This window comes from Dysidea avara, chromosome 4 (assembly GCF_963678975.1).
Source record: "Dysidea avara chromosome 4, odDysAvar1.4, whole genome shotgun sequence".
Classification (NCBI taxonomy): Eukaryota; Metazoa; Porifera; class Demospongiae; order Dictyoceratida; family Dysideidae; genus Dysidea; species Dysidea avara.
The window spans coordinates 16,674,124-16,698,055 of NC_089275.1; the positions used below are offsets into that span (position 1 = coordinate 16,674,124).

Genomic DNA, 23,932 nt, shown 5'->3' on the forward strand with positions numbered 1-23,932 from the left:
GGCTACCAATGGTGCTCAATAGAAAAGTCTGGAGAACCGCCTATTTGTTTATTTAACAATTATTGGCTACTACAAAAGCAAATGTGGCAAACCAATATATCAATTTGCAGCATTTTTCGAGCTCTACAAGATGCTGTGGCTAAATCATGCATTTGTCACACTTTTAAAAATCCGTTTGACATCCCTATTAATAATAACAATAATACACGTCAGTACGTCACTCAGACTCTCTCACCTGTGCGGTAACTAGTGCTACCAGTAAAATATGCAGTGTTGCCTTCCAAGGAAAAAGTGGGCGTTCCTCATTGTTCCATTTCTGAAATTGATTTCGAAAGTGATCTCTCAATGTTTGTTTCATATCTTTCGCAGACGATTCACCCAAAAAATGATTCAAACACGCCCTAATAAAGTAGTGTTCAACAAACTCCTTGCAAGTAACAAAAATCGTGGTTACTCGCACAAGACAACTGGCTAGACAACTGGCTAAACAACTTGGCGGAGTGTCATCGCGATTGTCAGACAATACAGAGTAGTTTCTTGTATTTTTCTCGAAACCTGACATCTTTTTTGCTATGTCTCACGTAAAGCCAAACCCTCAATTTTCTCCACACGGGGGGGCGCTTATCACTTTTAAGCGCTCGCTCGATCAGTATAGAACAGGTGTCTAAATGTACACAACCACGGTATTCCAGGTGAATGGAAAAGTCATTCCATTGTTCCTGTCTTGAAGTCTGGCGACAAAACTTTAGTATATCCCTATTGTGTTCTAAAGTTCTGCGACGACTGATTTACAACCAACTGTTTAAGCACATCATTCCAGCAACATCTCATGGCACCACCAATTTGGCTTTCAAGAATCAGAGTCAAAGTCTACACTTCAATAGTTATTAATTTACTTCCATGATCTTGTCTCTAGTCCTGATGAAGTGGGCACAATTTATTTAGACTTTCGTAAGCCATTTGACTGTGTCCCCCACAATGAACAGTTGGTTAAGCTTCACTCTATTGGTGTTGCTGACTCCTTGTGGCAATGATTTGCTAGCTACCTCAAGTATAGGTCTCAGTGTGTACTTGTACAGTCAGCGCTCAGGTTTTCTACCAATCATCTCTGGGGTACCACAAGGGGGCCATTATTATTACTTATAAAGATGGCACAGCCAGACAGGAGAGTGCAGGAATTATAGCTAGCTATATAGAATATAATTGGAAATGCATCATGAATTCATGGGACAGCAAGTATTAGTCTAGTACTACTCAATAGTACCCATATATATAACAAAATGAGTTTACATTATTAAAACTGTCACATATGTAGCTAGCTATAGTGCTGTTCCAGTTCTCAATACTGGGGTTCCAGCAGTTTTTATTCCAGTTCTAGAACTAGAACTGGAACTGGAACAATAATTTTGCTTTCCTTAAGACTGGAACTGGAACTAGAACTATAATTTTGCCTTCCTCAAAACTGGAACTAGAACTATAAAGAAATTTTATGAAGTACTGGAACTAATACTGGAACTGAATTGGTCAGAACCGTACAGATTTTCCAATGAGGTTTTATGCTCTTTTGCATGGATTTATTTTAGTAGCTATAGTTAGATACATTTTTATACATTGAAAAATAATCAACACAGGAAGTTATCCATTTGTTATCTACTTATCAGTGTTTTCCTCAGTACTCCTCTACTCAATCAATAGCTATTATTCCTTTGTGTCACACTTAAGTGACATGAGCTATCTGGTCACATGTCACTTCTTGGCCATACTGTACAATGTTGTGGCTTCTTAGGACAGAGAGTAAGTAGGTTTACAGTGCTCATGCAAGTATACACATACATAGCTAAATACACAAGGAGTTTTTCCATAGTGGTTCCCATATTTGGTGGTGATTCATAAGTGTAGGGGTCTTGCGGTATAGCCCCCACCACTGACACATTAATTTTTAACATTCAATTACACTGATTCATATTTTCTTATTGTATGGTTAGTCCTTTATCAAGATTATTACAGCTGTTTTAGCTTGAATTTTCAGAGGGGAGTTTCCAGAACCCCATGCCTGCCCATATACACCCCTACACATCAGTGAAAGAGCTAGGACTTTGCAAATATACTCATACAGATAGTTTTTATTGTGAACTTCCTTGCTAGCACTGTCCCAATAACTAAACTTCTAAACATTTAACTAAACATCAAGAGCATTACATGCACACAAGCATTTCTCAGGTATACTAAGCAGTAACTATACTATTTGTTGTCTAGCAGCTATATAAAACACAAACCTCTTCAGCTACATCAGTACAAGAACTGTTTGAAAGCACCTCTGCAATCAAGTAGCCACTATGAAAATACGGATGATTTCTGTTACGAAGGGAAGCCATTACATGTTACCACCAAATCAACACTTTTCGCTGTCAGCAAAGATGGATGGGACACAAAGGAGGAAACTGGTAAGTCCATGAAGAATGCATTATACGTACTGCGGTGTGCCAAAAGGCACCTCTCGGGCCAAAGCAACATTGAACAGTGAAAAAATCAAGCCCGTAGCTTTAGCCGTTATCGAGTTACGCTTGTCTGAAGGCATCAGTCAGTAGTTACTCAGTCAGTAGATTTTTTAAGTTCCATAGAAACTTGTTGAAAGCATTTTGGGTCAATCTGAAAGCTTGTTTGGGCTTGGTTTTACCTAACCAATACTGCCTCATTGTTGTCTGGGAAAATTGAGGGTGGTTTCTGGGTGATGTTATTTCGTGGGCCACACCTACTCCTTTGTAGTCCCTACTATACAGTACTATCATACTGTATGATACGTATACACACACACACACACACACACACACACACACACACACACACACACATACACACACACACACATACACACATACACATACAGCATACTGACACTGTTGTTACCAACATTGTATTGTAACAGTGTTATTAACGTGCATTTGGTAGGGCAAAATTGGTTTGTGTTGGTGTATATTCAAAATATAACTTTTACATACTAGTTAGACTTCAAAACAATTCTACAGAATTTAGTAACCTGAAGGCCTTGTGTTGTGCTGCCTGATCATGAGCAAGATGAAGATGCTACTACAGAGCCTATAAGGGTTTCTAAATTCTGTAGAATGTGTGTTTCAAAACCTAATTTATTTAGACCACAGTCCATTGTTGTACCTTCACCGGAGGTGCTTGTGACATGAGAAAATGTAGCAGACACAAGCCCAATACGTCTCCCCTCTAATATAGTATGGCACAATTAAATGCTCATGCATTGCCAAATTGTACGGACACACAATTGTTATGTTTTGCATTGCCCCAGAGACAGGGATCTATTCAGACAAAAAACAAGGGCTCTACAGGATTTATATCCCTGTGAGTAGCTAATGACACAACCCTGCAGTCTAATCACAAGCAGGTATGTAGCATATTATACCAACTGTCAAAAGTACAAGGATCTTGCTGCTTTTGTCTGTCTGTCTGTTTTTTATTGTACAGTAGAACCTTGGTTATCCAAACCCCTATTTGTCTCAGGAAAAAGTAAAAGTGTTCAGATAAGTGAATAGTCCGGATAACTGAAGCCCATACAATTGTATACAGAGCTCTGTTGAAGTACTCTAATAGAACATACACTTGTATGCAAAATACTCTAATAGAACAGTCATTTTCAATTTTGGATAAATGAGGGTATGGATAAGTGAGGGTCGGATAACTGAGGGTTTACTGTATTTATATATACCAGCTGTATTATTCATAATATATACATATCCATAGCTATGTACAAGTAAATGTTATATATCAATATTGTATATAAAATACTTAAACTAGTGTATGTAAGCAAAGAAATAATAATTGTTAAACTTATCAGTAAAAGTCAAACATCACTTTCTTCCATATTCCTATATAAAATACATAACACTGTGAGTTAATATGTAAACCGTGTTTCTAGAGGTTACTATATAGTTACACTTAATATTATGCAATGAATTAAAGACCAGGAACAGTGAAGCAGCTGCAGGCAAAAAAAAATAGGCATGCATCTATTATGCACAGAATGAAAGTAATACCATGTACTAGATGTACACTGTACAGCTTAACTAAAGGACAGTGCTTATATTTATCTATGTAATGCTTTGAAAGGGATTACTTGATACAGTACTTGCATGATGCATCTTTGGTTAAACAGATTACAATATAATGTATTGCTGCATGGTCCTAAAGTTTGGATGAGATGAGACAACGAGATCCCACTGTGAGGCAAACTTGCCTAATTTTTCAAATCCTTGCCTGCATCACCCTTTACCCTATCACCTCACAAAAAAAACTTTGAAAAGTAATTGGTATGGGTTCATACTAGGGACATACAAACTGAAACTCCCAAGTCCATTACCACTGTTGCCAGTTATAATTGTGACCAAATATGTGAAAAGGGGTCTTCCACACACATCCAATTTGCTAACTTTGACAATTCATAACTTCAGATAGGGAAACGTTATTGCCTTGCAATTTGGTCAATACTAAGTACCAACATAGGTTAATACATGAAGAAAATTTCAGATTTATATCTTTTTTGAACACGTCTTCAAAGTTCATAGAATTGGATGTGTGTGGAAGACCACTTTTTTCAAATCCGGCCACAATTTCTGCTTTATAAAATATCTAAAATCAATGTTACATAGGCCAGGAAAACTTATCCATACCAAGATAGTCAAGCTGCAAAAAAAGACACAGCTTTAAAGCTAGAAATGAAAGATGTAAAATCAAAGGTGGTAGCAGCAACGATGTTGTTGTCAATAATGACATCGTTGATGGTAACATAACTGCAGCCATTTCTTAATGAAATATACCATTCTTTAACAGGATGAAACCTCTAGAAACTTTTAGAAAGTTTTAAAACTTCAAAAAGGCTCTATTGCTACTATGACTGCTCTATTGGAGTGAAAAGGCTGTTCTATTAGACTAACAAATCAAATCCCATTTGAAAACAAAAACAATGACATGTATGTAGCAAATAAAAGATATGTAAATACATGCAAGTCCTATAAAGCTGATTTTTTGGCTTGCAAATGCCTGTACGCTAAGAAGTGATCAGTATCAAGCTAAGAAACCATTGCGCAGCATTTAAAAAGCATCGGAAAAACTCAAAGTCAAAAATGACTGTGACCATGTCAAGATTAATGATGACAGAGCCATATCATTATTAATACTAATAGGCACCAACATCACTACAGCCATTTTTTAGCTACCATTTTAGATTTCACATTCTTTAACCAAGACTGAACCCTTTTGTACAGCTTGGCTGCTACACGTTTGCCTGGCCAAATTAGTTAACTCAAATTAATAACTTAGTGATGTAAAATAATTAACCTGTACTAAACTGTGCAATTTTATAAGTCGAATATAACTATCACATAATGCTAAAAGCATAGCAGAGATATCACCTAAAATGCAAGTTCCTTCTTTACATGATATTATAGTGATGCAACATCACAGTACAGTATCTTTCATTCTACGTATTACAAAGGTTCAGCACCTATTGTCCTTTATAACACTGATACAAAGATATATTATACACTCTATATGGAATTTAGTCACAATGAACTATACTTATTTTATTATACTTACAGACGTGACGATGAAGTATTGCTGGGCTTGAGCTTGAATCTTGCTTTAGCAATTTCTTCCTTGTTAGCACATGGAGGTTCTGCTATTATACTTTTAATAGTACTATATCGAGCTCTTGTTGAGGCTGCACGTGAACCACTTCTTTTTCGAAGGAGTCCTTGATAACCTTGTCCGGCATTCATGTTGCTGGTTTGTGGGTCAAGGCTCAGGTATATATTATTCGGCACACAAGGTGATAAGTTTGAATAAGTAGAAGTATCTGGAGCATTAATAGTGGGGACATTCATTCTGGACTGCTGGAGAACAGTACTTTGAATTTCATCTTCATAATCACTATTGCTGTCTGTTGAGCTGCTACTACTACTGCTGGATGAGTTGTCAATGGGTTGACGGATCGGTGGGACGGGAAATGGATAGCTGTGAGTTGGATCATCATCTGGTTCCCCCTCTGCCCAGTCACGAAGAAATCCCCTTGAACGTTGCCTCCAATTATCCTGTGTGTGAAGTTCAGTTCTATATGTAAATTACAATAACTACAAATGTAAGAAAAAATGATAAAAGAGCACACATTCGTACTACCTTTAAACACAATAATTATACACAACAGTTAATAACAGATCAGAGGAGAGTATCCAACATAGTACAATGCCTCTACGCATGTTTCAAAGGGATTTAATCAGATGTGTTAACATGTACACACTGGTAAACAAAGAATGATGTTTGCATAATGACAGAACAAAAGAAATGTGAAGATTATAACAATCTTCATCTATGTACACTATAGAATACAGGGAGGATTCCTTTGACTTACACAGGATCATTTGTAGAGACCCTGTACTCTATTATATATTTTCCTCTATTATTAACTCTTGCAAATATTGTATACATAAATACAATATGCATAAATATATTTACACTTGGCAACAGTGGAATCTCAGTAATATCCTATAGCTAAATGCTACAACAATGGTTCTGCAATTACGGCTGAATGTTTTATTAGGGTGCACTGAAGCTCTCGAAACATTACTTATGTAAGTTGCAATAACTCCAATTTTTCAATTAATCCAAACATCTGTCTGATATATAGTTCCAACACTAAGTAAAATAGCTGCCGGATAAGGTTCTGCTATGCATGATTTTATCAGTTACTACACACTCTATTTGACACAAATATTGCACATACACACAAATAACGATCCTTACTGATAGTGACTCATAAGCATGGTTGAATATACCAATGAACAGACTCAGCACAACATATATGAACAGAAATATGAATACGCAGAGATAAAACTTGCTGAAAATTCGCACAGTATTTGACAGAATGAAGCGTACTTCAATTCCCTCAAAAGTTCCGTAAAGATCATCTCCATTTAAGATACAAAACAGACTCTCTGCTGTCACTAGAAAGCCATTAAACTATATGAAGATAGTATAGATAAATGCTCACTTAATATACAGATACCTTTGGATGATATGGTCCAAGGACTAGCCATCCACAAAGTGCAAATGCAATGAACAAAATAGATATGCACAGAGCGAATCTTAAGATGCTGGGAAAAGCCAGTTGGATTGTGATCAGTAACACCTGTAACAAATGATGTCATACAGTGTAACAAGTGATGTCATACAGTGTAACAAGTGATGTCATACAGTGTAACAAGTGATGTCATACAGTGTAACAAGTGATGTCATACAGCGTATCAAACAAACATGAATACGTGACTAATCACCAATAATTACTGACTAACATTCAATGATTCAAAGTAGCACAGAATTCCAAACATACCACACCAAAGTAGAAATACTCCAACTCCAAGCAATATACAGATAACTTCTACTATGGTGATGGAAATATATTGCTAAAAGAACAACAAAATTGTAATCATCATAGCCAACATATGCATGAGCATGTGTTAAAAATTAAAACAATGTTAACAATACTAACTGTCAATTGGACAGTCTTAAGAATTTGTTTAGCATGTCATCAAAAGTACTCTATACAGACTGTGCGGTTGTGCTATTGCATTCTGATCAAGTATAATATCAATTATTAAGTAAAACTGCCTGTATTGGACAGTCTTAAGAATTTATTCAGCATGTCCTCAAAAGTTGTTTTTTTTCACATTGAAGACTGTGCCAATGATAGTGGTTGTGCTGTTGCACTCTCTGACTGTTATATTAGAGTAATTCTCTGTTCTATTGAGTACCAGATCCTAGTTCTGCATTGGATGCACAGTATGCAAATTATACTCATTTGTAGATACCATAATATCAGGGGCAGATCCAGGGGGTGGGCTTTGGGGGCTGAAGCACCCCCCTTCACCTTTAGGCTTTACGTGACCAATGTGCTGAGGATTATAATGAAATTTTGTCTTAGCATAATTATATGATCACTAATAATACAAATACTCATAAAACCACCTTATAAACATCTTTCCAAGGTATTATCAGTGGATTTATGCCAAAGTTTATGCAACAAGGATCTGGATCAGCATTGGAGGTGTACAAGATCGAGATATTCTAATAGAGCAGTCACCTAACTACTCTAATAGAACATTCAGTGGAAGCATAAAGTTGGTTCTGTTATGAATTTTTTTCCAAATCTGCTTGCACCTATACATACAATGAAGTGCATTGGTCTGTTTATAAGGCTTGATTCATCTACTTGTGTAGTTAATATGTATGGCAATACTTAATTCAGGTACACAATTTCCATTGAAAATGCTCTCAGATTCAATCTCGTATCATTCAAATTTCAAAATTTTCCACTTTCAACATTATTATTCTAACATGCACTTATTGTTGTGCAATTGTATCATGTGCATAGTTGTCTTTACCTACCCAAACTTTTCCATTAATAAAAATGTTTCCATCAGAGAACCGTACCTATAATCTAAAGGCAGTATATAAAATATCTACAGACAGAAATATGAATTTTATATGGAAATGTCTCCAAATTGCAGTATTTTAGCATCTATTTTTCAAAAATGTCCTGGGGGGTATGCCCCCAGACCCCCCTAGTTGTTGGAACATGTGCTTTACACACCTTTACCCAAGAGATTAGTACCTTGAGTTAGCCCCCCCTTTTATAAATCCTAGATCTGCCCCTGAAAATATTGATAATTATGTTAATTAATAACTGTTCACAATATACTATAACGAGTGGAAAGGTAGAAAGATTAGCTCCAAACTGTAGATAGTTTGTGCATACAAGGAGAAGTATTGCTAAGAAAAATGTGGCAATGTGCATCTTGAACCATTGCTTTTATTTGTGTGATTTATTGATATAATTATACAGCTTCCAAATGGTACATCTGCAGCTTATTCAATACCTGGTATTCACTGACAATCTTTAGTGCAGTTGCCACCATAATCAGTAGATCAGTGAACAACATTAACATGTACCACTTGTTATACAGTGGAGTGATTTCTTTCCAGCGTAGGTGCTTCTCATGGTATGCTAAGAAATGTAGCTTGATATCCTACAAGTAGAAACAACTACATGAAATCAAGTACACCTCAGTCTGAATTGTAATGGTCTTTATTCTACAGGTTTACATCTGTAGCTACCAGCAATATCAGCAAATGTGTATGCACAGTATTGGATACAAATTCAAGACATAATAACTAACTTGAAATGTGAATGAGGTTGTATGTACATATATGCATGCGTAAACATCTATGTATGAGTGTACATGTGTTTTATACAAGTACAAGTACATATACGTACATCACACACACACACAAACACGCACACACGCGCGCGCGTGCGCGCAAACACACATACACTGTAATATTGAGAAAATTAATGTATAAGAATATACACTTCATACATATTATGTGTGTATATACCTTGGACAATTTTATGGTTTTGAGAATGGAAGTAATGTAAGTAAGAGAAGACAATATAACCAATACCATCACACAAATATCGACAATTGTATTTCTCAGTCTAAAATGTATACAATATCTTCTCAGTTCTGGATCTTTACCAAGTTTAGCCTCAACTGACATGCTACTTCCGTGCATGTCATTATCCAAACATACTGTAACATAAAACTTAGCACTAACTGGAGTTTCAGTTTCAACAACATCCTCCCGATAGTGGGTAGTAAAGTTGAAGATAAGTAATATTTTACTGATCCTATACAACAGAATTGCATAATAATAATTCTAAAATATCCATAGAAGACCCTTTTTCATGTAGTACCATACTTTGTGGATAATTGGATTTATATTAATTGGACTGAATTACTCTAACTGAACACATACATTAATTGTCTTAGCAAGGGTACAAGGTTAGTGAAAAAGCTTCAATTAAGCACTCATTATTATTAAAGGCAAACAATGACAGAGAGAATATACTAAGTGCACACACACTACACAGATAACTGGATAGTGATACATGAGGTGTATTCAAGGCATTTGTGCCTTGAGCATTTTTTTTGCATAAACATGGATTTCACTTCTTTTAAATACTCCAAAGCTATTCATGCTATTATTTAATAGCTGGCCTTAGGACTTGTTTTTACCTACAGTGTATTGTAAAAATACAGAGTCAAGCGGTGAAAAGGGTGCACCCTTTAAAAGTCTGGGTAAACAAATTGTGGAATCAAAGGTGGCAGCCAAGAAATAACTGTAGTTATGGTTAATGTTAACAATGCACAGCCATTATATTGACATTTATATCATTGCAGCCATTTCTTGACCCCATCACCTTTGATCTCATAACATTTTTTTGTAAAGGCTTTTGAATTTTTATTACTGCTTACATGGATGTATATTTATATCAAGGTCTTTGCACCTCAAGCAGGTTATTCTGCCAGAAGTACTTTTTACAATCATCCTTATGTGGGTTTACTGCACTATTCACTGATTTTAGAACTAACTAAATAATAATAATACAGTAGACCCTCATTTATCCGACCCTTGTTTATCCATACCCTCGTTAATCCGAAATTGGGAATGACTGTTCTATTGGAGTATTTTGAGTACAAGTGCATGTTTTATTAGAGTATTTCAACAGAGCTCTATATATAAATGTATGGCCTTCATTATCCAAACAATTCACTTATCTGAACACTTTTACCACTGCCTGAGACACATTGTGGTTTGGACAATTGAGAGCCCCCTGTAATCTTAAAGTTATGTACTTTACGAATAGGACACTCTCAAGGCTATTATTGTAATAATAGTCAAACAATTCCATAATCAGTTCTACATCTGCTTTGCTATGTCAAAGAGGTATATGTATAGTGCATCCCTTGAATATGAAAATCTGATTATAATTATTTTGTAATAAACAAGTGCAGTTACTGCTACCTATCAAGGTTTTTTCTGTTGATATAGTGCTCCACTTGACTGATAATAGTATGGTTACAGTAGTCTTCAGAACAACAGTTAGTCGTTATGTGATCACAGATTTCATTATTTGGAACAGCAACAGTTGGCAGATACAGATTTATACTCCAATGAACGCTATCATTGCTAATTTCACCTGTTAAAAATAAAACATCCAAAAGTTATAAGCATTGAACTGAAGTCACAATACTATATGTGTACAAATTTTCGAGGTATGTAATTTTCATGGATTGACGAATTTCAGGATTTTCGTGATTTTACTTTTGTAGATCACTCTTTTTTTCACTCAGGCTATCTGCTGTTTAGTATAGGGCTAGCGTTGATAATTATTAAATTTTGAGGATGGAAAATTTGCAGACAGCTGCGAAACTGAATTTTACGAAAATCACAGCCCTTGGAAATTTGTATGTACACATGGGCACATGAAATTTGACTACTTTTCTAAGCTTTCGTAATGCATAGCATTATATGTCATTATGTTTTGGTGTTGCATTTTGTAGATGATCATTCTATATGTGTGACTGAATTTTGGAAAAACAATATAAATCGCACATAAGAAGCTTTGAGATAAATGGTTTTAAAGAATTCAAGCCAGCATAACTTACCAAGGATAGCAAGCATGCATATGGAATTTACACTGAAGATGCATCAATCTATTACCTTTCAGACCACTTGCAGTACTTGTAGCTGCTCATAGAGTTTCCCGCCAAATAACCTGTGCTGGCTGATTTGTAGCAAAATCGACAGAAATAACGTCTGGCCAACATTATCAAACTGTCCACCAATAAACCACTGATTCTTGCCAAGGAAGGTCCTTCACAAGCCCAACAACTGCCATTCAAGTTCTGTACACCACTCAGAAAATACGTCTGTTGAAACCAGCCTCGAGTAGGTTGAGCAGTACTGAATGTCAAAACTAGTAGTACTATCGCATAGCTATCCACTGGAGGTGTTAGTTTGATTTTGCCTGATGTGCGATTTGGATCAGTTTTGTAAAATCTGGTCACATATATACACTTAAATTGGTTTTACAATGACACATACTGAGATATGACCTGTTATATGATGTCTCTCCCAGTAGTGGCATGATATATATATACGTAGGACCAAATTTTCTTGTTCCCTTCAGTGTATGCATGGTATACAAAAACCTAAGGCAAAGCCTCTGGCAGCCATACAAAACAGCTATTGCCACCCAGAACACAAACACTGAGTTGCCTGTGTACCACTCAGGCACTTGAGTTTTGTGCAAAGAAATTTTCCTGGGGAGGACAAGTAACCTGCAGGAGAGCTGTCCAGGCTTCATGGAGATAAAGGAACCTAAAGTGACAGTTGGGAATTTGCTTGCAGTTAACACCAGGTACCCAGCCCCATTAATGTTATAGCTGGGTGGGCTGCTTCTCCAGTTGACCAAGTCCCAGATAATGAACATGTACAAAACCCTACATACAATTAGAATTAACATAATGTAGCAGTTGCAGTAGCTGACCCAGTATACAGATTAGGAACTTCATCTACAGTTGGTTGACCCAGCAATTAGGAGATTTAGAAGGAAGGTTTAGGTTATAGTTATTCTGTATCAAATGTTTACCAGTGTATACTCGTGTTTACTGATAAGCAATCACTGGTACTTACTTGGTCTTATATATATATATATATATATCATGCCATATTTCATGTGGAGGAGAGATCAGTGCAGAGGAGGAGATATGGCATGTGATGGAGTGTAGATTGCACTCACATGGCCTGTTTTATAGGCTTGGTCACATATGATTCATTGTTTACTTATGCATAACAATACATAAAATGGCAATACAGCTCAGGTATACTTATATACAATTCCATACCTATTCTGATTCTGTGTTGTGCAGGCAAAAACTCAGATTTGGGTCAGTGAGTCGGGTTGAAAAATGAAAAATGATACAGCATTTAGCAACATACAGTAAAATTCTGTAACTAGCCAACAGTTTAAACGACATGATGAAACAATTGCTAGAAGCACTAAACAGCCTGACTTTTGCATAGCACACACAATTATCTTACGTACTGCTGAAAATTCTGGCCCATGCAATTTAATAGGTATGGTAAACTATTGTACACACATATACATACTGGGAAAAGCAGATGATCTAGATCCAGAGATCCCACATTTTGATTGACCCCTATAAGTAATATTCATTTTCAGCACAGGAACAGTATCATCATCACTGTACATGTATTCCAAAGCACTAACTGCTTGTTTGGTGACATTGTAGTACTACAAAACAAAACAATAATAATATAATAGGGATGTAATAGAAAACTGTACTGATTGGGTGATTATCCATACATGGTAATGGAATGTGTACCCAGTGTGTAGTATACCCCCACAATCTTTATATTATATAATGCATTTATTACTAATCCTATACTGCAGTGCTAAGCAAATCAGCATTCAGCTTACATTATGCTGGTCATAATACTCATTGTCCTTCACATCCTACTAATATGTGTGACTGCACTGTCTAATAAAAGAAAGTAATAGTTTACAAGCAAGTATTTAATGGAAAAGCTATGCAAAATTCATTAATATGCTCTAATATAACGGTCATATAAAAGTCACCAGTTGCAGAATATAGTACTATGTCAAGCAATTTCTCAAAGCCACATATATTTGTAGCCGTATGATGAAGACTAATGTAACTGATGAGAAAATTCAAGCAATGAATCTTGTCTGCATACTGTAGCTAGCCATTGTGCCTACTGTTGATAGTGCAATTTTTAAGGGAGTGTAAAATGTAAAGTGCATGTATTTGAGAGACCACAAATTCATAGCATAAAAAATTAGGAAACTTAGTTCGAATGAAGAGAGAATTTAGCCATGCAAAAGGTTGGGATACTCTAATAGAACAATCACGCCATCCTCAACTGTAGCAGAGCAGTCAAGTGTGTCTAAATTGTATTCTGATGTTTTGGGTTGCACTCTTAATACATAACACAGTATTAACATGTGTAGCTACTGTATATTTTACATAAATAAATAAAAATAATTCACTACTGTATTTATACATTAAACTGTATCATATTATATTATGGTTTTCAGACTAATGGTACAATACCAATATCACTTACAGAGTAAACAGTATGTTCAATCTGTTTGTAGATATCATCCACTGTGTAAAGTGTGGTAACGGTTTGATCAAATTCTTTCCTTACAAAGTACGTCTGAAATGCTTGAGAGTGATCAATTAGGAAGTTTGTCAGTTTAAACTTGTCGCCGGCATAAAAAGAAACCTGAGGAAGTAACCAGAAGGAAATTAAATATAGATCTCTACTCAGCAATACTTAAGTAAATATTATGGCCAGCAGACTTCAGAACTTAAGATTGACTGTTTTTTTGAAAATACATTTGTACATATATACTGTATACACTATACTTTTTGCATATAACAATAGCAAACTCATGAACTTTTATCAACTACATGGATGAAAGCTTGCAGGCTATCTGGAGAACAGGAAGCAACTGGACAATTTTCTGTAGGATTTTTCTCTGATACTGTGTAATGGATGTGTGTACCTACACTAAGTGGAAGATGGTATAGTGGACACTAACACTAATACTGTAATTAATAATGATAATATTGATACAGTTGTGGTTAGGGGTAGGGTAGAAAGATTATCATTGCTATCATTCTGGTTCTATTGCTATAGCTATAGTGTGACTATTTTATTAATCCCCACTATGGATCTGTGAGAGGGCTATTACAGGGTGTCAGTAATTTTTCACTAAAACTCACAGAAATAACAGGAGGTGAGTTGATTCATAGACAACCTGAAATCTAGACAAGTGTCTATATAGCATAATGTAGTCACACCGTCAGCAAATGTTCCCAGATAATTTCAAGAAATGTTGCTAACCAAGGGCATACACAGGAATTTTAAAAGGGGTTTCCACTACAGCTAAATAAGATGTGGCTGCACAGACCTGTTCTGCATTTTTAGCTTGTGTCAACTTATCTCCTCCACTTTGAAAACAACCCTTTACTTATTCTACCGCATTCATTGAGCTAATATAAAATACTGTACCCGGCAAAAAATCTAACAAGGGAGGAAACTTGACTGTTAGCTAATTATACAGTATGTAGATGCCCTGGAATTATTATAAAAAGTGTAAAATACTTGGCTGAGGTACAGTACTGTATAAGACTCTCATTATAAACAAATAGCATATCTTGCTGCTTTGAATTAGCCAATAAGACTCTATAATTTTGTCAGACCTGCTTAAGTATAGCTATTGTCAGAATTAATTAATCAAAAACTGTAACAAAGGTACAGTACATGTACACACATGCATGTGGTTAGTTGAATGTTCTATTTTTATTCTATTAATCACTATTTTGTTCTACATTTATTGAGAAGTAAAAATAGTTAATCCTGACATTGCGGTTGGTCTTCAGCCTATCTAGCCTGTGACTAGTTATGTAATCTAGTTAGTTTATAATTTCTATACAATCATTAAACATTGAGGTGATGGAATAATAATGAAAACTTGCATGATGTCATAACAATGACCAAATTTAGGCAGTGACACATAGCAAAGTTGGCAGGGGATCTGAACATAAAATTAACAATAAGACACTAACTTGTATAACCTGTATAGCTATAGCTATACATGCCATAGATGCCTCTGAAACAGAAACTGGTAAATAGCAGAAGCTATAGCATTAAGCCATTCATTATATTTGCAATAGTATGATACACTATTGTAGGGTAGTATGCTATGGGTGAAACTGAGAAGAATAACATGACCAAAAGAAGTTGGTTGGAGAGGCCAGTCATCACAGACTTATGTTTATACATGCAGTACACATTGATTCCATACACCAGACATTCTCAAGGGTGTAGGCAGGGGGGGTTCGGATGGTTCGGACGAACCCCCCTTTCAGAAGCAGAATTTTTTTAAATTAAAAATCACACCAAATCTTACAGCCCTGGAGCTCTCCGGTAGCTACTTTCCAACTGGCGCTCCTCTGTACTACTCTTTGAGGGTCACATCACATTAATGGTGAATCCTGCAAATCATATCTATTGCATCACGTGATGAATGGCGTGGGTGAAATGGCAAAGAACTGTTCAGTGGTCGGTTGAGACATATTACAATCTTAAGGCAGCAGCTGCTAAACTTGAGTGGTCGTGTTATATATGTGTCAGGTTAGCACGAACTGTGAATTGTTGATGTATATTTACCTGATGAATTGTTTGTTCATTTATTACATGTTGTGGTCACGTGATGTCTCAACATATTAGAGTACAAGCCAAGTCTGAAGACAGGCTGAGAATAATGTGTATAGCTGGAAAGAAGTATTGCCAACTAACGGATTCGAGTGTGAGGGCTTCTGTGTGCTAGGAAATTGAAGCTGGCTGTCCGTATGTTGTCTGGAAGTGAAGATTAGTTTTACAATAGGTTTATAGTTTCTATAAGCTGCATAAACAGCAGTGTGTAGATTTTAGCTAGTTAGATGCACAAACACCTTTTAATGTTACTGCCTAAGGGCACATTTTGTGTATGCATCATTTTCGTTCAAACATGGTCTAGGGGAAGCACCCAGGCCTTCCCCTTAAGACATTCCGGCCACTTTAAATCCGAACCCCCTTCAAAATAATCCTGGCTACGCCCCTGATTCTATACAATAATGCACTATACTTGCCCTCACATATCACATGATTGGCATAAACTATAAAGCATTTGTAGTAGGAATATTTCATAACACCGCAACAATGCATGCATAACGCAAAATTACAATCACCACATTAAACCTCATGTACATAGATGAGCTACTGCTATAGCTACGTGCAGTTCGGGCACTACTCATAAACAATTAAGTAAGTAATAACTAGCTGCCCATAGCTGCATGGCATCACCCTTTCGTACATTAATTATTGATTATGTTTTTAGGCAGGTAATCCAGTTGGATAAAATTTTTATAATGTGTGTAGCTATTTCAACTCTTACCATCTACTAGCTACGTAGCTACAGTCAGTAAGCTATACAAGATAGTTACATGTTAATAGCTGTAGTGTTTATAAAAGTTCAGCTTACTTGAATTGTTACTAATATCACAAGTAGTACATGCAGTGTGGCCTTCCAAGGGAACCTCCTATGCTTTATATCCATCCATTTCTGTATGTGATCTTGAAACTGATACTTCAGCCTCTGCTTCACTTTGGTGTCTGCTTTGAGTATCTGCGTCCTTCTCTTCCACTGCTGATCGTCCTTAGCGGAATTACGTTCTGAGCTTGGCTGCACGTATTGAACATAACTGGTTAGCTCTTCTTCCGCGCCAGAAAGTTTTCGCGCACCATTGTACATTCGGCACAGGCTAAGACACGCCACGATTGGCCCATAGCAACAAGCTCCAAACGTGAACTGGAACAATTTAGTACACATCCAGCCTATCCTAGAACTACAACTACGCTTTTCGTCTTCTACTTCATTGTCGTGAGCCTTGCAGTGTTTCATTTCCTTTTGTACTCGAGAAGATGCTATCAATTCAGTTTAGCAACGTCCTTAACCAACTGAATCTCCTCGCGCGGTTAGAATACTGACACGTTGTGTACTGGCTTAGTCAGTTGTGTACGAAAACAGCTTACTTGCATGCATTTCTATTTGCAGTCACGTGATCTGTAAATTAGTAAACGGTAATTATCAGTCATGTAAACAGTTAACTACTAAACTTCACAGTGATCTTGACAAGCTGAAGCAGCTGACCCTCTTGACTCTATAGTGAAACTGGGTATTTTAAAGCATGTATCCTACTAAAATAGCTAATGATATACGTAAAAGACCTGCATGGGCAGTTGACTGCAGAAGAAACCAGACAGTGTAGCTACACACTCAAGAGTCTTAAATATGCACTTGTCAATTTCATGCCCCACCCCCACCCCCGGGCGTCGCCACACCCCAGGTGGGGATTTGACATTGCTTCTTGTCCCCAGTTGTCCAATTCACTGACCGATTTTCGGTAGTTGCATTTAGTGTAAACAATAAAATCGCACTTGCTATAATTTTACTAGCTACAGCCGGTACAGGGCAGGTTTATTACTAGTCGCATGCATGAAATATGCGCTTAGTCATCCTTGAGGTGTTGTCAAATCCCCTACTATGGGGGTGGGGACATAGTGGGGATTTGACAGCCGATTTTGCCCCAGTAGTGGGAAATTTGACACCACGATTTGTCAAATCCCCTGTATTCCCCCACCCCCGGGGGTGGGGCATGAAATTGACAAGTGCATTACTACAGGTGTTACAGGCAGCGGTGGAGGAAGTAGTTGATATGAGGGGGGGCTCCGCTGAGCTGACCCAGACTTATTTCTATAGTTTGGTAGGGGGAGACCAAAAAAAAAAAAAAAAGGTCACAACCAACTGACAAGAGCTTTCCACCTCACCAGCTACCATTTCTAGCTGATAAACTACATAAAAATCCTTACATAGCTCGCTACACACTGACTACTTTATTAGAGTGACTGCTCTATTAGAGTATCTCGATCTTTATCACGGTTTTCAGCCCCACTCCAAGAAAGATAATTTCGGTGTGATATCATTCTGAGGGGGGGCTAAGCCCCCCCTCAGCAGACCGAGGGGGGGCTTTAGCCCCCTAGCCCCCCCCTTTCCGCCGCCTATGGTTACAGGTGCTTTGTTCTGATATCGCATTATGTATTAGGTATCCTGTAGGGGTAGTAATGTGCATACAAACTGCAATCAGATTTTGAAAAATCAGCTTTTATAATGTCAACTATTTATAATCAAAATAAGACATTACAAACTAAACAATCAGCTTTACAGTAATTAGAATCACTAATCATGCAAATTCTGTAAAATATTTTATCAGGTGCATAAGTGCTTTAGTGGCGACACATAGCGTAGCATTAAGACTGCATTTCCAAAATCTAGTCATAAATAATTATAGTATACTAATTATTATTATGTGGGAAAACTGTTGATCTACACACATCAATAGATTGTGAGATATGCGATTTTTAAACATTTCAATCTGGTATAGCTTGGGCTGGGAAAGTCAAAAAGTTGAAATTTTCACCATGAATGCGTAGTGTTTATACTTCACTTAATCCACATATATATACCATAATACTCTACTCACTTTTGATATATAGAAGGTCATTAGTTGTGTTTGTCTTGCACAGTAGATTCAAGCTATGTGTGTGACCTAATTTTTGATAAATCATAAATCTATGCACACACCAGTGAAGTTTTCACCATGAATAGATAGCCACACCTACTCTACACATTTGCACATGCCTTTGATTTCTGACGTGCTTGTGTTACAGATATACCATCATGAGAAAAGGTGGAGCTATACAACTAAATGTTCATGGAGCATAATTGTATAAGATAATGTCCTATGGGATTCTGTGCTGGCTACTAAGCCATTTGTCATGCTTTAGCTGACCCTATAGCTGTGCACAAACAATTATTTTATTTTGCACAACACCATAATACAAACTGAAGCAATTTTACCCATTATAACATACTGCATCATGAAAAAAAAGGATGGCACCAGAATTAATGTTTTTGTCTGAATTAACACATGCACCAGCTATCAATTCTCGAAAGTGAAGTAGCCATTACGCTTCACTTTCAGCTATGTTCAGCCTGTTTCACAGTGTTATAAACAAAGAACAGTAGGAGAAGCACCCTTGGAAAATATGGATGATTCCTGTTTACAAGTTAGCCAACTTTGAAAATGGTGTGGGTGTAGTAGATAAATTGTAGGCAGAGGTCTCTTATGGGTTTTAAAGGCCTTATTATCTCCCAAAGATCAAAGGATTTTATGAATACCATTTTTTCTAAGACAATTTATGGCCCTGATGCCATAAAACTAGAAACCATTAAAGTGCTCAAATTCAGGCAGGTATAATATATAGTTTTACCTCTGATGCCAGTATGGCTGCATTTGTAGTGCAGGTTTGTAGGGTATAGTGGGACCCCACATCCAAACATTTGTGTCAGTTCACCATATCCAAACATTTGTGTCAGTTCACCACAAAAGTATTCAGATAAGTGCATTTGCTAAGCCCAATGAAACGCATTCATTTATATTACAAATTCTGTTCAACTACTCTAATATAATAATCACCAGTGAACAAAATACTCTAACGAAGCAGTCACTAATACAGTTCAGCTAATTGACAGTTCAGTTAAATGACAATTGGGCCCTAATTTACAATGTTAATCCACCAGTAAGCTGATCAACGTGCTCTAGTATCCATTTATGAGTGCATAAATGTACTTAGAATATCATAACTCTAAATATAGCACTCCTCAAACCATATGATTTTTGTTGTTCCTTTGACAAGTACTCCACAAAATGTTTGAGCATCAATACCATCACAAATACAGCACAGTTAGTGATATATAAACAACTGCTACCTACAACTGATGTGATACTATACAGTTACACTATGGTACAGATTAACTGGTACCTGTACAAACCTATGAAAAAGAAATACATGTAACTAATCAGCCTATACAATCCATTCTCTCAGTACTATAGTTTGTGTGGTGGGGAATGGATTAATCCGATACACTGATGTCTCTTCTTTGCTGAGTAGGTCTCGTCTATTATTCAAAGCAGAGCCATGCTCTTGGTTGTTATTCTTTGCCATTGTTGTTGTAACATGTTGGTTGGAGTTGTTCTCCTTGCCTGTGGCCAGTAATGATGGTGCTAATTTGGCAGTTTCTGTTGTAGTAGTGGAGTCAGGTTTTGTCATAACTTCAACATTGCTCTAGCGGTGTTGCAGTGAGCACAACTGTATATATAAAAGCATTAGACAGGTATATTATTCATATGAAAACTCAACATTTTAGAGAGTACAACACAAGGCAACATTGCTAGATTTGTGTGCAATTCTTCATCTTTACACTATACAATACATACATCGTCAAGCATGTACATACATTGTGCTACGTAAATATGTACTTGGGATACCAATAACAATGTCCTGTAGAGAGTAAACAATACCATAATTCTTTATATGCATTTCTGACCTCAAACCATATAGTACTGATTACAATTAAATTATGTACACATACCAGTGATTGAGCCATTTTTTTCCCACCAGCATGACCAACTGGTGACATCATTTTCCTAGAAGTCATTGTCACTGCAATCTCCTCCTTACTATCATGACCAAGCCTGCAATCAGTTGTAGATAACACTTCTTGTTAGTAATCCAATATGTTTGTACACACACACATACACGCACACACACACTAGTGAATAAGATTTAAAGTACAGCACATGTACTGTACAACATGTAGCCATGCACACTACACTACATTAGCTATATGCCATCATTTACTTGTTGGATATTCCGTGAACATGCGGTGGGTCATCCTTTACTTTCTTAGGAGAATGGAAAGTGTACTGTATACGAGTATGTAGTAAACCATTCTCTCCAAGCGTGTGCCAGTGATGTGTCCCTTGTTACAGGACTGCAGAAACTCCATAGCTCAGTTCTCTTCACTCGATAATGTTGCCTCTGTTGAGAGAATTCTTTAGATCCTGCACTGTAACTGCAATGCCACAATCAGAAACACCTTTCTTCTTCTACAAGGCAATATCCTCAAATTGTTTAATCTTAGTCTGAACATTATCTGTAGCCTTCATGACAATGAGGCCATTTCTTTGTAAAACTTGGACATGCTAGTTGACTTAGAATTAGCAGGCATAGATAACCTGGATCTGATAACATCAGTAGATTCAGTAGTGACATTTTTAGCATCCACATGTAAAGACTTCGCTAGTTCATCAGAAATATTGGAACTTGATTCAGAACGTCTAGAAATTGCTGTAGTTAAACTGATGTATCGACGACCAGTCACCCATGAATAGCGTCCATAAGTAGCAGTAGTGATAGGCTGCAATTTTTCCTCCTCCACTAACATTATCTACTACAAACATGAACATCTGTGTACAAAATGCTATATTATAAATATTGAAACAAGAAGTACATATGTATATAAATGAATACAAACAACATGATTAAACAATGCTTCAATATGCATGTAAACTATATCTATGCAGACAATGAATAATAATGGCATGCTGAAAGGGATTTTTTACATGGCCACTGCTGTTGCACATTCACTATACATTACTTCCTAAACAGCTTCTCTTCAAATGACTTTACTAACACAATAGAAAACCTTCCTAAAAAATTGCTTAATATATACACACCTGTATTCACCAGTATTTCTTGAGGAAGTAGAGTTGGGTACATCATGACTAACCATAGGAGCATTATCATTGACAATCACAACTGGAATAGTGCTAGTTGCCAATTTCTCTCCACCATCAGCTGTCCCATCATCAAAATCAATCTTTGTGTAATGGATCACATTTACAGGACGGGTATCAGTGGTAGTTTGTGCTCATGACTGCTTCCTTGTCCCCCATGGATCTGGAGGGACAAAGCCATTAATCTCTTTTTGACAGCATTGATAATCATCCTGCCAGCTTGTCGAGCACATTGCTGTTGCACTTTCTTTTGTCCCAACATTGACACAGTGATGTGGAGAACCAGTGTAGTCCAGTATCTCATTGTTGGATACTGACTGAGCTGTTGTTAATAGTGTGAGAATACCTGTATGAAAAATCACAACACAAGCAACACCTTCATCTACACACAGTGTATTCACTATAGACATACATACATACTCCAGCATGTATATACAAAATTGAGTGTCCAAAATTCTGGGCATATTTTCAGATGGTTATTCAATTAGATATTTTTATTGAACTTGAGCAACCTAGTACAGTATGTTGCACTATATTGTAGTGTTCCACCGATACAGAAAAATACCTACCGATCTGATATCTAGCAGTAAATTTCATCAATACAGATACCGATAATTTCCATATACAGTTTACACATCTCTCAAGTTAGCTATGTGTGACTGTTCTATTAAGCTATTAAGATAAGTGTGATGACTGTTCTATTAGAGTATTTCGATACAATCATAGTAACAGCAATACTTAAATAAATAATATGAACTCCTGGTAGAAGTTGCTCAATGGTTAACAAAGTACCTTTTATGCTAGAATAATGCTTAACACTATTTCCAGCCTGATATACCCCAAGTTTTGCCAGCATAGTATTTGTAGTTATGATGACGAGTGGCTATGAATCAGTATCAGAATACCAAAATAACTGATACCGATTGACATCAAAATACCCAATAACAGCTCTGATTTGATACTGATCTGATTATCGGTGGAATACTATATTGTGAACAACTCACCACATTTTTTCAGAATCATGGAGCAAACAACCAGATGACCAGTCACATACTGTCACAGACTCCAGTTCAGTGCACATGGTGTATATTAAAGCAGAAAATCACCACCAAACAAGCCAGAAGTATCACAGTACACTTGGTGTTTTGCCAGACACATGTCTAACAACTACAGATGCCTGTAATAACGATGGCTGCACATGACTTACCATTTCTTCAACTGAAAGTGCTATCCAAACTGGTTAAAATGTGGCAGGCACAAATAGCGGAAACTCCCTGCTGGTGGTATTTATAAGCTACGTATAACTAGTTTAGTTAATTTTTTCTTTGAAAATAACAAGCGCATCCACCTATGTAATAACTAGAGTCTACGATGACTGCAATATACAGTGACATACAATATGTACCTGTGTTTCTCAGCCAAGTCACTGCTATTTCAGCCAACAGATTGGAGCATGTTAGCATATTCTCCAGAAGTAAACAACTGCTTGCAGACGTCTTCACTGGCTAGTTGACAAGCAATCAACTCATCTATGGAGTATATATCTCACTAGATTCAGAACATCCAAATAGTACTGAGGAATGTCAACAAGCAAACGAGTTCCAGCTAGCTGTGCTGAAGTGGGTTGTGAAAATTTTAAAACATCTTTCAAT

General features: G+C 36.7%; 2 protein-coding genes across 4 annotated transcripts in view; both read right to left on the reverse strand.

Moving 5' to 3' along the window:
* The window catches only part of LOC136253361 (mucolipin-3-like), an 88,195-nt gene extending 87,573 nt beyond the window's left edge, over window positions 1-622 (reverse strand). Inside the window, exon 1 of the mRNA XM_066046015.1 lies at window positions 236-622. Within this exon, the coding sequence (XP_065902087.1) occupies window positions 236-562 (327 nt within the window). The 5' untranslated portion in view covers window positions 563-622. The remainder of the gene's footprint in view (window positions 1-235) is intronic.
* A 3,119-nt stretch (window positions 623-3,741) lies between these two features.
* LOC136253363 (mucolipin-3-like) lies at window positions 3,742-17,602 on the reverse strand. Of its 3 annotated transcripts, XM_066046019.1 has the most exons (12): window positions 17,063-17,602; window positions 14,095-14,256; window positions 13,096-13,240; window positions 10,945-11,119; window positions 9,475-9,766; window positions 8,955-9,104; window positions 7,371-7,481; window positions 7,085-7,207; window positions 6,823-7,038; window positions 5,930-6,113; window positions 5,620-5,878; window positions 3,742-3,893 (listed from the first exon to the last, which is right to left on the reverse strand). In XM_066046019.1, the coding sequence occupies exons 1-12, from the start codon at window positions 17,480-17,482 to the stop codon at window positions 3,869-3,871; spliced, it is 2,262 nt and encodes a 753-aa protein (XP_065902091.1). In that variant the 5' UTR covers window positions 17,483-17,602; the 3' UTR covers window positions 3,742-3,868. The 3 variants fall into 3 exon arrangements, with proteins under 3 accessions (XP_065902091.1, XP_065902092.1, XP_065902090.1); XM_066046020.1 differs by having other exon boundaries at window positions 5,620-6,113; window positions 9,694-9,766; XM_066046018.1 differs by having other exon boundaries at window positions 5,620-6,113.
* Window positions 17,603-23,932: the final 6,330 nt, after the last annotated feature.